Source organism: Bubalus bubalis, chromosome 12, assembly GCF_019923935.1.
Source record: "Bubalus bubalis isolate 160015118507 breed Murrah chromosome 12, NDDB_SH_1, whole genome shotgun sequence".
Lineage (NCBI taxonomy): Eukaryota > Metazoa > Chordata > Mammalia > Artiodactyla > Bovidae > Bubalus > Bubalus bubalis.
Genome location: NC_059168.1, coordinates 99,446,507 through 99,458,836, shown reverse-complemented (window position 1 = coordinate 99,458,836; position 12,330 = coordinate 99,446,507). Strand labels below are relative to the sequence as shown.

General features: G+C 57.4%; 1 protein-coding gene across 1 annotated transcript in view; it reads right to left on the bottom strand.

Annotated features, from left to right (window-relative positions):
• The window catches only part of PRRX2 (paired related homeobox 2), a 51,929-nt gene extending 43,057 nt beyond the window's left edge, over nucleotides 1–8,872 (bottom strand). The window contains exon 1 of the mRNA XM_025261835.3: nucleotides 8,403–8,872. Coding sequence (XP_025117620.1) covers nucleotides 8,403–8,664 — 262 coding nt within the window. The 5' untranslated portion in view covers nucleotides 8,665–8,872. The remainder of the gene's footprint in view (nucleotides 1–8,402) is intronic.
• Between the last annotated feature and the right edge of the window lie 3,458 nt (nucleotides 8,873–12,330).

The following is a 12,330-nucleotide window of genomic DNA, read 5'->3' as shown; positions in this document are numbered from 1 at the left end:
TGAGGCACAGAGAGTCAGGGAGTGTCCCGAGCTGTAGGGCTGGGCAGGTCCCGGTTCCTGACTCTTAGTCCTTCTCCTCCTCCCGCCTCCAGGGCAGCCGCAGCACAGGTGACACGCCCTCGCCTTGTCATCTCAGCTCTGGGTGGAAAAGCCTTTGGGGAAGCTTCCAGGTCTTGTAGCCCCTGGGCATCCCGCTCTCACTGCCCTGACCTCCCCCCAACCTGGAACCTTCTCCAAAGACCACAATGCCCCCAGCAGCCCCCGCCACCCATCCTCAGGCCGCCAGGTCCCAGCTTCTCGACTCCTCTGCAACTCATCGCCCCAGCATCCTTCCAAGGTCCCCACTGCCCATGCCCCAGGGGCACCTCCCAAGCACAAGAAAGCGGAAAGGATCACAAAGAGGGACACAAAGTAATGTCTTCCAGAGCCGGCTTCACTTTTAGGACGCAATAAAAAATATCATGAGCCGTAAAGGGCCCCAGGTGGACGGCGTCCTGTCACCACGGGGCCCCTCGGAGCCGGGCTGGGAGCAAGCGGCTTCCCACACATGGAAGGGACACGGGGCGAGGGGCCTGGCTGGCGGGGTGGGGGGCCCAGCCCGAGCATCAGGGTCACATATTCAGTGACCTTCATTCCCAGGACACCTGGAGATTCCCTGGCTCCCGGGGAGGCATGGCCTCTCACTAGCAGCAGCTCGGCTCCCTCTGGGTGGGGAGCACCCTGCCCCCTTGCCCCTGGGGGCTGCCGGGCACCCCATCTCCCTGCGTCTGCTCGGCATGGGCGCCTGCCGAGACCACTTTCCCCAACTCTGTCTAAACAGGAAGCTCCCACGGTGCCTTTCTACTCACCACCTCGCAAAAGGCACTTAACCCCTGGCCCTGTCCAGGCGCGATCTGGCTGCAATCTGGCTGCTGGTCTGTCCACCAGCGGCCTGCGGCCACCCTGGCCATCAAGAGCCTGGACCGGATCATCTGGGCCAGGCTGAAGCCTTCGGGACAGGGGTGTGAGGGTGGGTGTGGGTGCAAGTGTGTGTGTGTGTGTGTGTGAGAGACAGAGAGAGAGAGAGAGAGAGCGTATGTGTGTGGGAGTGAGTGAGCAGGTGTGTGTGTGGTGGTCGTGTGTGTTGGGGCGGATGGTGTGTGTCCCTGTGTCCGTGTCTGGGAAAGCCACCATGTGGCTCCCAAATGCCAGCCAGAGTTATCACCGACCCACCGCAAAATGAGGAAAACAGGGGCAACTTGCAAGCTTTCTGGTTAAGTAAGTCTGTTTTACGGACCATTCTCGACTCTGAGATGAAGATGCTGAGAGGTGCTCGCTTGGATAAAAGGATGGGGGCAACAAGATGACAGTTGTTGTCAGTAAATGGCTTTTCTTGGCCACTTAAAAATGTGTTTCAGTTTATCTTTAATTTTTTGGCCATGCCACCTGGCATCCCATCTGGGGACTGAACTCACGCTCCCTGCCGTGGAAGCATGGAGTCGTAACCCCTGGATGGCCAGGGAAGCCCCTCTTGGCAACTTCTAAAACTGCCCCACTCTATGCCAGTTCTTCGAAGTGCCTGGAAATTCTCACCAGGGCTTGAGATCTGAAAGTCTAAGCAGCTGGTAGGAGCTCAAGGTGAGACACATAGTGGGTGATCGGAAAATAATTGCTGAATGCAGTGAGTGAGTGAATGAATGAGTGAATATGGGAGCAGGGGGTAGACTAGAGAAGAAGTCCTATTGATGGTCCTCAGTCAGGGACCCTCCACAGCTCTCCCCTGTCCATGAGGCTATTCTGGATGTTTCCGGGCAGGACTTCCACTCACTCTTATATCTTCCAAGCCACCCCCACCCCCCACCCCACAAGCCAGACAGTGCCATGCTGCCAGGCCTGACCCGCCTCACCCCCACCTCCAACCCCGGGACCCAGGCTACACTGCTAAGAATGTGGAGAAGACCCCTCCCCTGGCTGCCTCGTGGTCCCCTGAACACAGCCTACGCCAGCCTGGGAGTGGACATCCCTGGTCAGAACACCCAGCATTCTGGGGACTCCAGGGGTGGCTCTGGCCAGCAGTGGAGGGCAGGGGTTTGGGGACAGGCCTGGGCTGGAATCCCATATTCATTTGTGTGACCTTGGCAACCACTCAGCTTTTCTGAGCCTGTTCCTCTCTCCATAAATGGATATAATAAAAGGACCCACTTCTGGTCGGTGCGAAGACAATGAAGGGTGAAGCACGGGGGTGCCCTGGCCAGCAAACAGTAACTGGTCACCCTCACCACGTGCCATCAAAGGCACCTGCCTTCCCCTCCACTCCCACGGCCTCTGGCCCCAGGGTGCCACCCTGGTCAGGTTCCAACGCCGAAGCTCTGTTTGTAGGATGTGTTCAGGGCAGCACTGCCTCCTTAAATCACTCCCAAGGTTCACTCCCACCTGAGATTAGCCCCTGCCCTTTGGGTCTGGCACACCAGGAAGGCCTCCCAAGTTTTGCCTTGTCCAGGCCGACCTCACATCCCTGCCCAGGACAAGACACTGGGAACCCTTCCTCCCTGCCTCTATCCACTTAGAAACCTAACACGGCTGAGGGTCATCCCAGCGCCCCACTCCATGCCAGACCTCAGGACCTCCCTGACCGCTTTGATCCCCAAAACAAACCTCAGTCTCCCCAGCAACCAGGTAGGGCTTCCCCTGCCCCACCCATCCAGCCCAAACACTGCGCTGTGCAGGACAGAGAGGCCTGGACAAAACAAAGCCCACCCCACCCTCCCCAGCCAGGAGACCTCAGGCAGGTTACTTTGCCTCTCTGGGTTGCCCCCATAATAGGAATGGCAACCACTAGCCTGGCCTGACTCACAGTGAGCATCGCCATGAGCTGTAAAGGAGGCCCTTTATTGAGCACCTACTATGTTCCGGGCATGGTCTCCCACACCCTATAAGGGACATCACTGTCCATCATCCCCATTTCACAGATAGCAACACTGAGCCTCAGGGAGCTTCCCGGGCCTCAAGGGGGCCAGCAGGCATTATCACTACTGCTGCAAAGTCACTTCTCTGGAGTCTTCTGGAAGGGAACAGTGGAAGCTCCTGCCCTGTTGAGCTTCTGTTCACAGGGAAGGACCCTTGTGGGAGTGTCCGGTGGTCCCAGGCCCCCATGCCAGGCTTGCAAGCTCCACTCAGATGATCTATTAAATAGAGCAGCAAGACCACCCTGGAACCATGGGCAGTGCACGAACTAGCCAGAGTCCTCCCTGCTGACAAAAAGCCCGAGATGCAGATCACCGGCCCCTCCTACCAGGTGTCCAGCCATTCTCAGACTGAATGCCCTGGGCTCTCAGCTCTACGCCTGGTTCCTGCACCTGGTTCCTCAGCTCTCATCACTCCTGTCTCCCTGCTCCTGGGCATGTGCTGAGGGAGGATCTCACCTGTCGGGGGCGGGAGGCGGGGGGGGGGGCACTCAGCCAGCACCCAGGCCTCAGAGACGCCACCTCCCTGGGGAGATGGGCCCACCCCAGGGCAATTTCTCAGCCCAGATTGAATCATGGAGGAGAGACAGGAGGTGCCCCACAGACACCTGCGTGCTGCCTCCCGTCCTTCAGGTTGGGGCCTGGAGGTCACACACGGAGAGGCGAGCCAAAGCCAGGAGCTGGACCTGGGTGTCCTGACCGCCCTCTTCCCGGGCTCATTCACAGTGGATTGCTGTCTCCCCACCCGTGCCCCCCAGAGGAAATGGATGGAGGGAAAGGAAGGAAGGGGAGGAAGAAAAGCAGGCTTGTCTTTAAAAGGTCGGTTCTGAAGAAACACTTTTGTCTTTATCACCTACCAGCCCTGCTCCTGTCTCGCAGGCTGGCACCTGGTACCACCCCCATCTCCCTTCTCCACGGCCCCAGAGGCTGCTGCTGCCACCTTTCAGAGCCAGTTAGAGGGAGGCTGGCTAAAAAGTCAGATGTGGCAAACAGTACGGCGGTTCTCAAAAAACTCAACATAGAATTCCACTCCTGGCCCCTCAAAGAACTGAAAGCAGGGGCCACACTCGCGTTCCCAGCAGGTCATTCACAATCGCCCGACGGCAGAAGCAACCCGAGTGTCCACCAACGGGGGTACGGGGAAATCAAATGTGAACTATCTGCAGCACGGTGGGATACTGCTCAACCTTAAAAAGGAAGGAAATTCTAACACCTGCTACGTCACGTACACATCGTGAGAACGTTATGCTAAGTGAAATAAGCTAGGCAACAGAAGGGCAGGCACTGTACGATTCCACGTCTATGAGGTCCCGAGGGTTGTCTAACTCATAGAGACAGAACATAGTGGTTGCCAAGGGCTGGGGGAGGAGGGATGAGGAGTTAGTGCTCAATGGGGGGCAAAGTTTCAGCTGGGGAAGACGGAAAACGTTTAGGAGCTAGACGGTGGGGATGATGGTACAAGGATGAGAATGAACTTCACGCCGTCGAACTTGACGCTTCAAAACGACTGAAACGGTAAACCATGGTAGATGATTTACAAGAAAAATCCAAAAATGAAAGGCCAGTTGGCCCATCTCTCAAACTCAGTGGTCCCTTCAGGCCTCCCACTCAGATACTTGGCCTTGCCCGCCACCACTGGCAAGGGGGAGAGGGACGTGCCCACCCAAGCCGGGCGTGTCCGTGGCTTCCTTCTGCCCATCAACAGAGGTGACTCAGAGAACAGCTCCATGGGGGTAGCCCAAACCCCCAGCCCACCCCAGCTCAGCCTGTGCCCTCAGGCTCCAAGGGCCCCATTTGAATCTCTGAGAAGGGAACCCACTGGGTTTGGGCATTTTTCCTAAACAGGTCGCGGCCCCAGTGGGGCCAGGCAGCCTCGCTGGGTTGCGGGCTTCGTCCCTGCCTGGCTCGAGGGGTTTCGTTTATTTTCAATGCATCCGCATTCCTGATTCCGCCCTGTCCACAGGAGGGAATGTTTTAAGGAAAATCTCAGTTATTAATGTGGCTTCTTTTGTTGTAAGTCACTGCGAAGGCAGCAAACGAGAGTTTATTTTCCTAACGTGCTTGGCATAGCTTGGCGCCCCGGCCCAGACCTCAGCGTTTGACTTGGGAGGAACCCGAGACCCTGGTTTGCTCTGAGTCAGTGGCGAAGCCACAACCTTCCTGGTCAGTTCCAGGGGGGAGCCTGGTCCAGGGAAATCATTGGCAAGAATAGGCTAGATGTACTGATGACTTTGTGAAAACGAAAGATTGAAAAATCTATTCAAAAATTTTTGAGACTGCTAACCCGACAGGTTGAAAATACATCAATTTTCTAACTCATTGGTTTCCCCATTAACCTTTATTTTTCTAATAAGGGTCACCCCATCTCTTTACGGGCTTCCCAGGCGGCACAGTGGTGAAGAAATCGCCTGACAATGTAGGAGATGCAGGTTCGATCCCTGGGTGGGGAAGATCCCCTGGAAGAGGAAATGGCAACCCGCTCCAGTATCATTGCCTGGAGAATCCTGTGGACAGAGGAGCCTGGCGGGCTACAGTCCATGGGTCTGAAGAGAGTTGGACCCAACTAAGCAACTGAGCATGCACGCACCTCTATTCGGTTTCAGTCGCTGCCTTTGGATCTGGAAACAGCTCCAGAAGCCACAAGAAAAACCTACTTCCAAGCGTGTCCAAATCCTCAGTGAAGGGCCAGAATTGGAGGATGAAACCTCAGCCTAGGGCCCACAGATGCTGGCCTGGGGACCAGAGTCCCAGCACCCCGAGGTTTGGCTGCCTGCTTATTAAAGGGGCCCAGTGACGCGGGCTGGGCTCACGAGGATGGGGACGAAAGGTCCCTTCTCCTCCACCTTTGGAGACTTCATGAGCTGGGAATCCAGCCGCAGTAGGAGGGGGCACCTGCTAGAAAGAGGAAGTAGGGGAGCAGGGCAGGATGCCAGTCTCTCCTCCATCCACCTTCCTGCCCCGGGGGCCCGGACCCATGAGCAAGCCAAGGGATTCTCTCTCCCAGGCCTGGGGGCTGCCCCAGAACACCCCCAGCTCTGCCCGCCTTCCTCCTGGCAGCGGGCACCACTGGAATGCACTCAACTGGCCTTGGGGAGCTGCTTGACTCGACATAAAACATTTGGGTTTCATGGCCTAGAGATTTGTTTTCAGTCTAAGGAATGAGTATAGGGTTACCTCCTTTTAATTTTGCCAAGTAAGGACATTAAAATAAACCCATCTCCAGACATTATCCCTGTTTCATAAAAGAAAGTGCCTTTTAACACCAAAAGTGAGCTAGGAAAGATGCAATCTCAAACAGAGAATTCTTTAAGCTAGGTTTTTGAGCTTCAGGAACTCTCTGTAGCGTCCACATTGGGCTTCCGTTTGTCTGTTGAGGCCTGGAGAAAATGTCCCCAAGGGCCGAGGGCCGGGAGGATGGAGCTGAGGTCTAGGGGGTGGGGGCTTCTCGAGCCTGGCCCTGACTCTGCCTGCGGCCCCTAGTCCCTCACAGTGACGGAAGGAGATGCCCACCTCTGGGGGGCAGACTGGCCACTGCCCTCAGCCCTGTCCCACCCGAGCCCACACGCAGGGGGTCCTCTGTCCCCAGTGCCTAGGAATTCCCCATGTGCAGAAGAGAAAGAGCTCCCAGGCCCTCAGTGGGAGAGACGCGATCCCGGGGGGTTGCTGGGAAGGCCTGGGGGCTTGGGGGCTGCCAGAGGCCCTGGCTGAGCACTTGTGACCCTAGCTATTCTGGGACTCCCCCAGAAAAGCCCCCCACTTGGAGCCCTTTTAGGCTGTGAGCAGGAGAAGCAGGGCCATCTCCTGTCCATCCCCACGGCCGCGGCCAGGACTTGAGGACAAAGCCCGCCCGGCCTCCTTCCTTCTCTCTCCACCCCACCTGTACTCCTTCCTTCTCCTTTCCTGCCTTTCTTCAATTTGCTCCTCTTTCTGTCCCCAGCGCCAGGGGTCCCCCATGCCTCAGGGGAAACTTAGAGACCTCCCCTCTGCCCTGCGGGGAAGCCGGCTCAGAGCCAGCAGGAGACCCGACGACCACAAACAACCGGCTGGCAGGAACCGGCTGGCAGGATCCACCCGACACCAGAAAAGGGCACTCCACTTTTCTCTTGGCCCAAACCAGACACCATCCGTCCTTCCACCAGGGAAACCCCAGCTCCCAGGAGGGGGTCAGCCTATTTCCTGATCCCCTGGGTAGGTGAACAGAGGCCAGAGGGGCTGGCGAGAGGCGGATGGACGCCACTGGGAAGGACTTGGAGGCCATGGCATGCGGCTGGCGCCAGGCGGGCACTCTCTGAGACGCACCATGACAGTCAGGTATGTGTCGGCCATACCTCTCGGGTACACCCAGGCTCCTGGACAAGGCTTCCAACAAGGCTGATGACACCTCACCTTTTCCTGCACCTTCTCTCATCTGAAAAGTGGGGTACGCAGCCGCCCTGGGCTCCTTGCAGACCCCGGAGGCTGGTGCAGGAAGTTGGGGACCCCAGGGACAGGTGGGAATGCTTCTGGAGGCAAGTGGGTGACTCTTAATGGGCCTAGAGTCTCCAGCAGGTCTGCCGGCTCCCCAGAGCTAGGAGAGCCAGGAGTGGTCTCAGAGGACCCCCACACTCCTTTCCAGGGCCGGGGGTTAGCTGTGTGGACTCCAGCCCTCCCCCTCTCTCCAGCAAACTCTCCCCGGCCAGGATCTTTGCTTTATCTTCATCTTCTCCTCTTCCAGCCACTCCCCCCTTCTTACCAAGGGCTCAAGACCCTGCAGTCCTCTGTGACTTTTTGACAAAAAAAAAAAAAAAAAAAGCCACTTGGGTGGGTTGTTTGTTTTTAAAGCCCCTTCCTGATGACCTTTAACCTCGGCAGGGTAAGAGAGGCCTAGCTGGCTTTTCAGGGCTGGGCCGCTCCCCCTAGGGAGCTGCTAGCAGCGGGGGCAAACTGGAGGGGGAGGGCAGCATCGATACCCCAGCCAGGGCACCCTTCTTTGAAAAGCCTAGCAGGGTGTCCTGGAGGAGAGCGGGGCAGAGTTGGAGACCCAGCGGTGCGACTAGGTCTCTTCGCCCCACTCGGAAGCCTCAGTTTCCCCAGCAATAATCGCACCCACTTCTCCCAGGCTGTTTGGGAGTGGGGGGCTCAAGGGGTGCCACCCGGGGCAGGGCACAAGGCAGCACAGAGCCCTGTTCTGCCAACGACTGGAGGTGGATCTGGCCTCCCCCAGCCGACAGCTCCCGTCCCGTCCATCGCGGACATACAACCTCAGCGAGGGCGGCGGCGGCGGCGGCGGCAGGGGCCACGCCAGCCGCTCGGGAGGCGGCGCCCAGCGCCCGCACCCCCGGAGGTCCCGCCGCGACTTCTCCTTCCCAGGCCGGGCTCCGGCAGAGCTAGAGTCCCCGCTTCCGTCGCCGGTCCCGCGCTCGCCCCTTCGGGCCCACGAGCCTCTGGCCCCGATCCCCGGCCCCGGCCCCGCGCACTCACCGTCCTGCGGCGCCGCCTCGCTGCCGCTGCTGCCCCCGGACGGCTCGCGCGCCGCGCCCTCCCGCGCCTCGGCCCTGGGCGCGGGGCGCGCCGCCAGCCGCCCGGCCGCCGCCACCTCCTCCAGGTCCAGGAGGTGGCTGACCGTGAAGTTCTTGCGCGCCTGGGCGCAGTCGCCCGGCCCCAGCGCAGGCGGCGGCGGCGGCGGCCCCGGGCCTAGCGCCGGCTTGTCCGGGGCGAAGGCGGGGCCGGCCGCGCTGTCCATGCCCGCGGGCCGCCCCGGGGTCGCCGGCGGCGGTGGTGGGCGCGGGTCCGAGGAGCGGGTGGCAGGCGCGGGTCGGAGCGAGCGCGCCCCGGCCGCCCCGCGCTCGGCCCCGCTCCCGGCCGCCTCTTGGCTCCGCGGCCCGCCCGGCGCTGACGTCGGGGGAAACCAACTTTCTTCCCTCCCCTTCTCTGCCGCCTCGCTCGCTCCCAAGTTGCTCCGACGCGAGCTCCTCCGGCCACACGCCCCTTCTTGAAGCAGACCTCGCCCCCTGCCTCTCCTCCTCCCCCTTCTCCTCGCCTCGCCCGCCCCCACCGCTCCGACTGCGGGAGGGAGGGGGTCCCGCGCCAGGCCGGCTGGAGGCTGGGGGCGGGGAGGGGGGAGAAGATAGGGGTGTCCTTCTTTCAGCGTCCCCACCCGCATTTGGAGGAATGGGAAAGTTCAGTGTTTGGGTATGTGTCTGTCTTTCTTTTTTTTTTTTTAATCCCCCAACAAGTGTCTGGAGAGGTGACACTGGAGGGATTAGCAGCCCCGCTTCCATTACAAATTCCTCCGCAGGGGACTGGGGGAGCGACTCTGGGGGAGACAGATTCCACGGAAGATCTGAAACCTCCCAACCCACCTTTACCCCCATGCACCCTAATGCTGCCGTCCCTGCCCAGACGGAGGAGAGTCCTGGGTCCGCCTGGTTCATACCACCTCGCGCCAGGGTCTCTGCCCCAGAAGGCAGTACATCATCAAGCCTCTGGGGGTGTAGCATCCCCCTAGCCCACCTCGGGGATAGTCCAGGCCCTTCCCAAGGAAAACCAAAGCAAGAGGAAGGAGGTTCCTCCCCCGCCCCCTTCCCCAGAATTCCTAGTTTACACACGGAAGATGGATAGATAGCCAGACGACAGCCAGACTGACAGATGGGTGACAGAGAGTGAGAGAGAGGCCTGCCTGGGTCTCTGCTCTTGTTTTTGTTTTGCAAGGAAAGCACAGAGAAGATGCCCCCGGTGGTGAAGCGAGACTGTAAGCCATCCAGATGCTGCTGGTCTTTCACCAAAACTGCTCTTGGAGGCCTGGCCTTCCATTGTCCCCTCCACCACTGCAGAGCCATAACGTTTGAGCAAGAAAAATAAGCCCCCAGGAGAAGACCTTCAGAAACTCCTTTCTGGGCTGCTGCAAAGGAAACCCAGCCTGCACACACCCCTGAAAACCTGTAGACAGGCAGCCAGGTTCTGCATGAGCCAGGATTTTTCCCAGAAAGGCATCACCCCCAAGATGAGGCCAAGTGTCCCCCACATTAGCCACAGCCACCCATAAGAGCACATGCGAGGGTAGGTTGAGGACCTGGAAATGATGAGAGATGAGGTTCTTCTTTTTTTTAATTTATTTTATTGGTCATGCCGCAAAGCACATGGGATCTTGGTTCCCTTCCCAGGGGTAGAACCCCCACCCCCGGCACTGAAAGTACAGAGTCTTAACCATTGGACAGCAAATTCTTATTCTTTGGAAAGTTGCCCAATGAGTGTCCAATGAGAAAGAAATCCAGGGGCTCCAGGGGTCCCCAGCGCTGCCCACATGTGAGTGGTTGAACGACTTTCTGAGGGACTGAGCAGGGTGGGGCAGTGACTGGATTCTAGGAACTGCCTGGAAGAACCTCACCCCCACCTCCCCCGGCCCCTGCTGGAGCATCCAGCAAGCGAAGGGTAAGGAGCGCTTATCCCGGGAAAAGCACAGCATTCAGAGCAGCATTGGTGTCGGAGATCAGGTGCCAGGCCCAGTCCACCATGCACTGCTGTGTGACCTCAGACATGTCCCTCCCCTCTCTGAGCCCCACCCTCCTCCCTTGCAAAGTGAAGTCACTCAGTCGTTTCTGACTCTTTGTGATCCTGTGGACTGTAGCCTACCAGGCTCCTCCGTCCATGGGATTTTCCAAGCAAGAGTACTGGAGTGGGTTGCCATTTCCTTCTCCAGGGGATCTTCCTGACCCAGGGATCGAACCCAGGTCTCCCACATTGTAGGCAGACGCTTTACCTGTCAGAGCCACTAGGGAAGTCCTCCCTTGTAGAAGGGGTTTCATGCTGCACCAACTGCTTGGGCTCTATGGGCATTCCATCAGAGTGCAATCCTGGGCGTGTGGCCTAGAACACAGGACCCTGTCAGCATCAGCCTGCAGAGCTGGAAAGGGCCTGAACATCATCCGGGTTCAAATGCAGACCTTGCATTTCCCCACTGTGAGCCTTGGCAGTCTATTAATACTTGCCTCTCAGTTGCCGCCTCTGTAAAATGGACTCTTAGGAGGATTCAGCAGGTTGATATATGTGGGGCACCTGATACCTGGGGAGCAATCAATTAGTGTTAACAGTTACCATTTTTAGGGGACAACCCTGGAAGTCCACTGGTTAAGATCCCACTTGCCAATACAAGGGACACAGGTTCCATCCCTGGTCCTGGAAGATTCCACCTGCCCCGTGGCAACTAAGCTCACGTACCACCACTGCTGAGCCCACATGCCCTAGAGCCTGTGTCCACAGCAAGAGAAGCCACTGCACGGAGAGGCCAGCGCACTCAATGAAGAGTGGCCCCTGCTCGCCGCAAGTAGAGAAAAAGTGCAGCAAAAAAGACCCAGCGCAGCCAAAAAGATAAATAAATAATACTTTTTTAAAAGATAAAAAAATAAAAACATTTATTCCAAGAAGTCGTGGAAGGCAGCGATGGCAAACTCAAACTTTAGGGCCAAGGGGACACCCGTTTGAATCTGTGCCGTTTACTAGCTGTGTGGCCTTGAAGAGGTCACTTGCTGGTCCTCCCTGAATGTGATCTGTCATCTGTTTGATAAAGGGACCGATTTGAAAGGATTCTGGTGAATTTGGCATTCTTCATGTTGTTGCTAATTCCCCTGGCCAGTCCTAGGGCTGGTGGCTGGGGCGGTACAAGGATGGCAGAGTAGGGCAAGTGGCATGGACTGCTATTCTATAGGTCAGCGCTTGAGCAAGAGCTCCAGGCCTGAGGCAGCCTGGAATGCACCCCGGGAAACTCCAGTTAACCTGGGAAGGATGGAACTCATTACCCGAAAAGGATACAGCTAAAAGATAAATGACTTCCATGGTGATTTAGATAAATCCTGTGATGCTAACCCAGAGTGGGCAATGAAGGGAGAATAAGATCCCAGTTTGGAACGTCTCTGTTCATCGAGTGGTTATTGAAGCAGGCCCTGATCTAAGCAGTGGGGAAGGGGAGGAAGAGGAGGGAGCAGAGAGAGCCCCTGCTCTGCAGCGAGAAGCTGATCCTTGGTTGGCACCTCTGTTCAAGACTGGCTTCCGAGTCTGAGCATGAGTAAAAATGCATATTTGCCCCAGTCTTGAAAGCTTGCATGCTTTAAAAAAAGTTAACTTCTCTTATTACAGAAGTGACATGCTTATTGCAGAGATTTTAGAATACACGAATAAAATTAAGACAATCAGTTCAGTTCAGTTCAGTCACTCAGTCGTGTCCGACTATTTGTGACCCCATGAATTGCAGCATGCCAGGCCTCCCTGTCCATCACCAACTTCTGGAGTTCACTCAAACTCACGTCCATCGGTGATGCTAAAAGCACATATATCCCACTCCTAGAGATTTCTGAGACACGATAGATTTTATATACATATATATATATGTGTGTATATATATATATATATATAT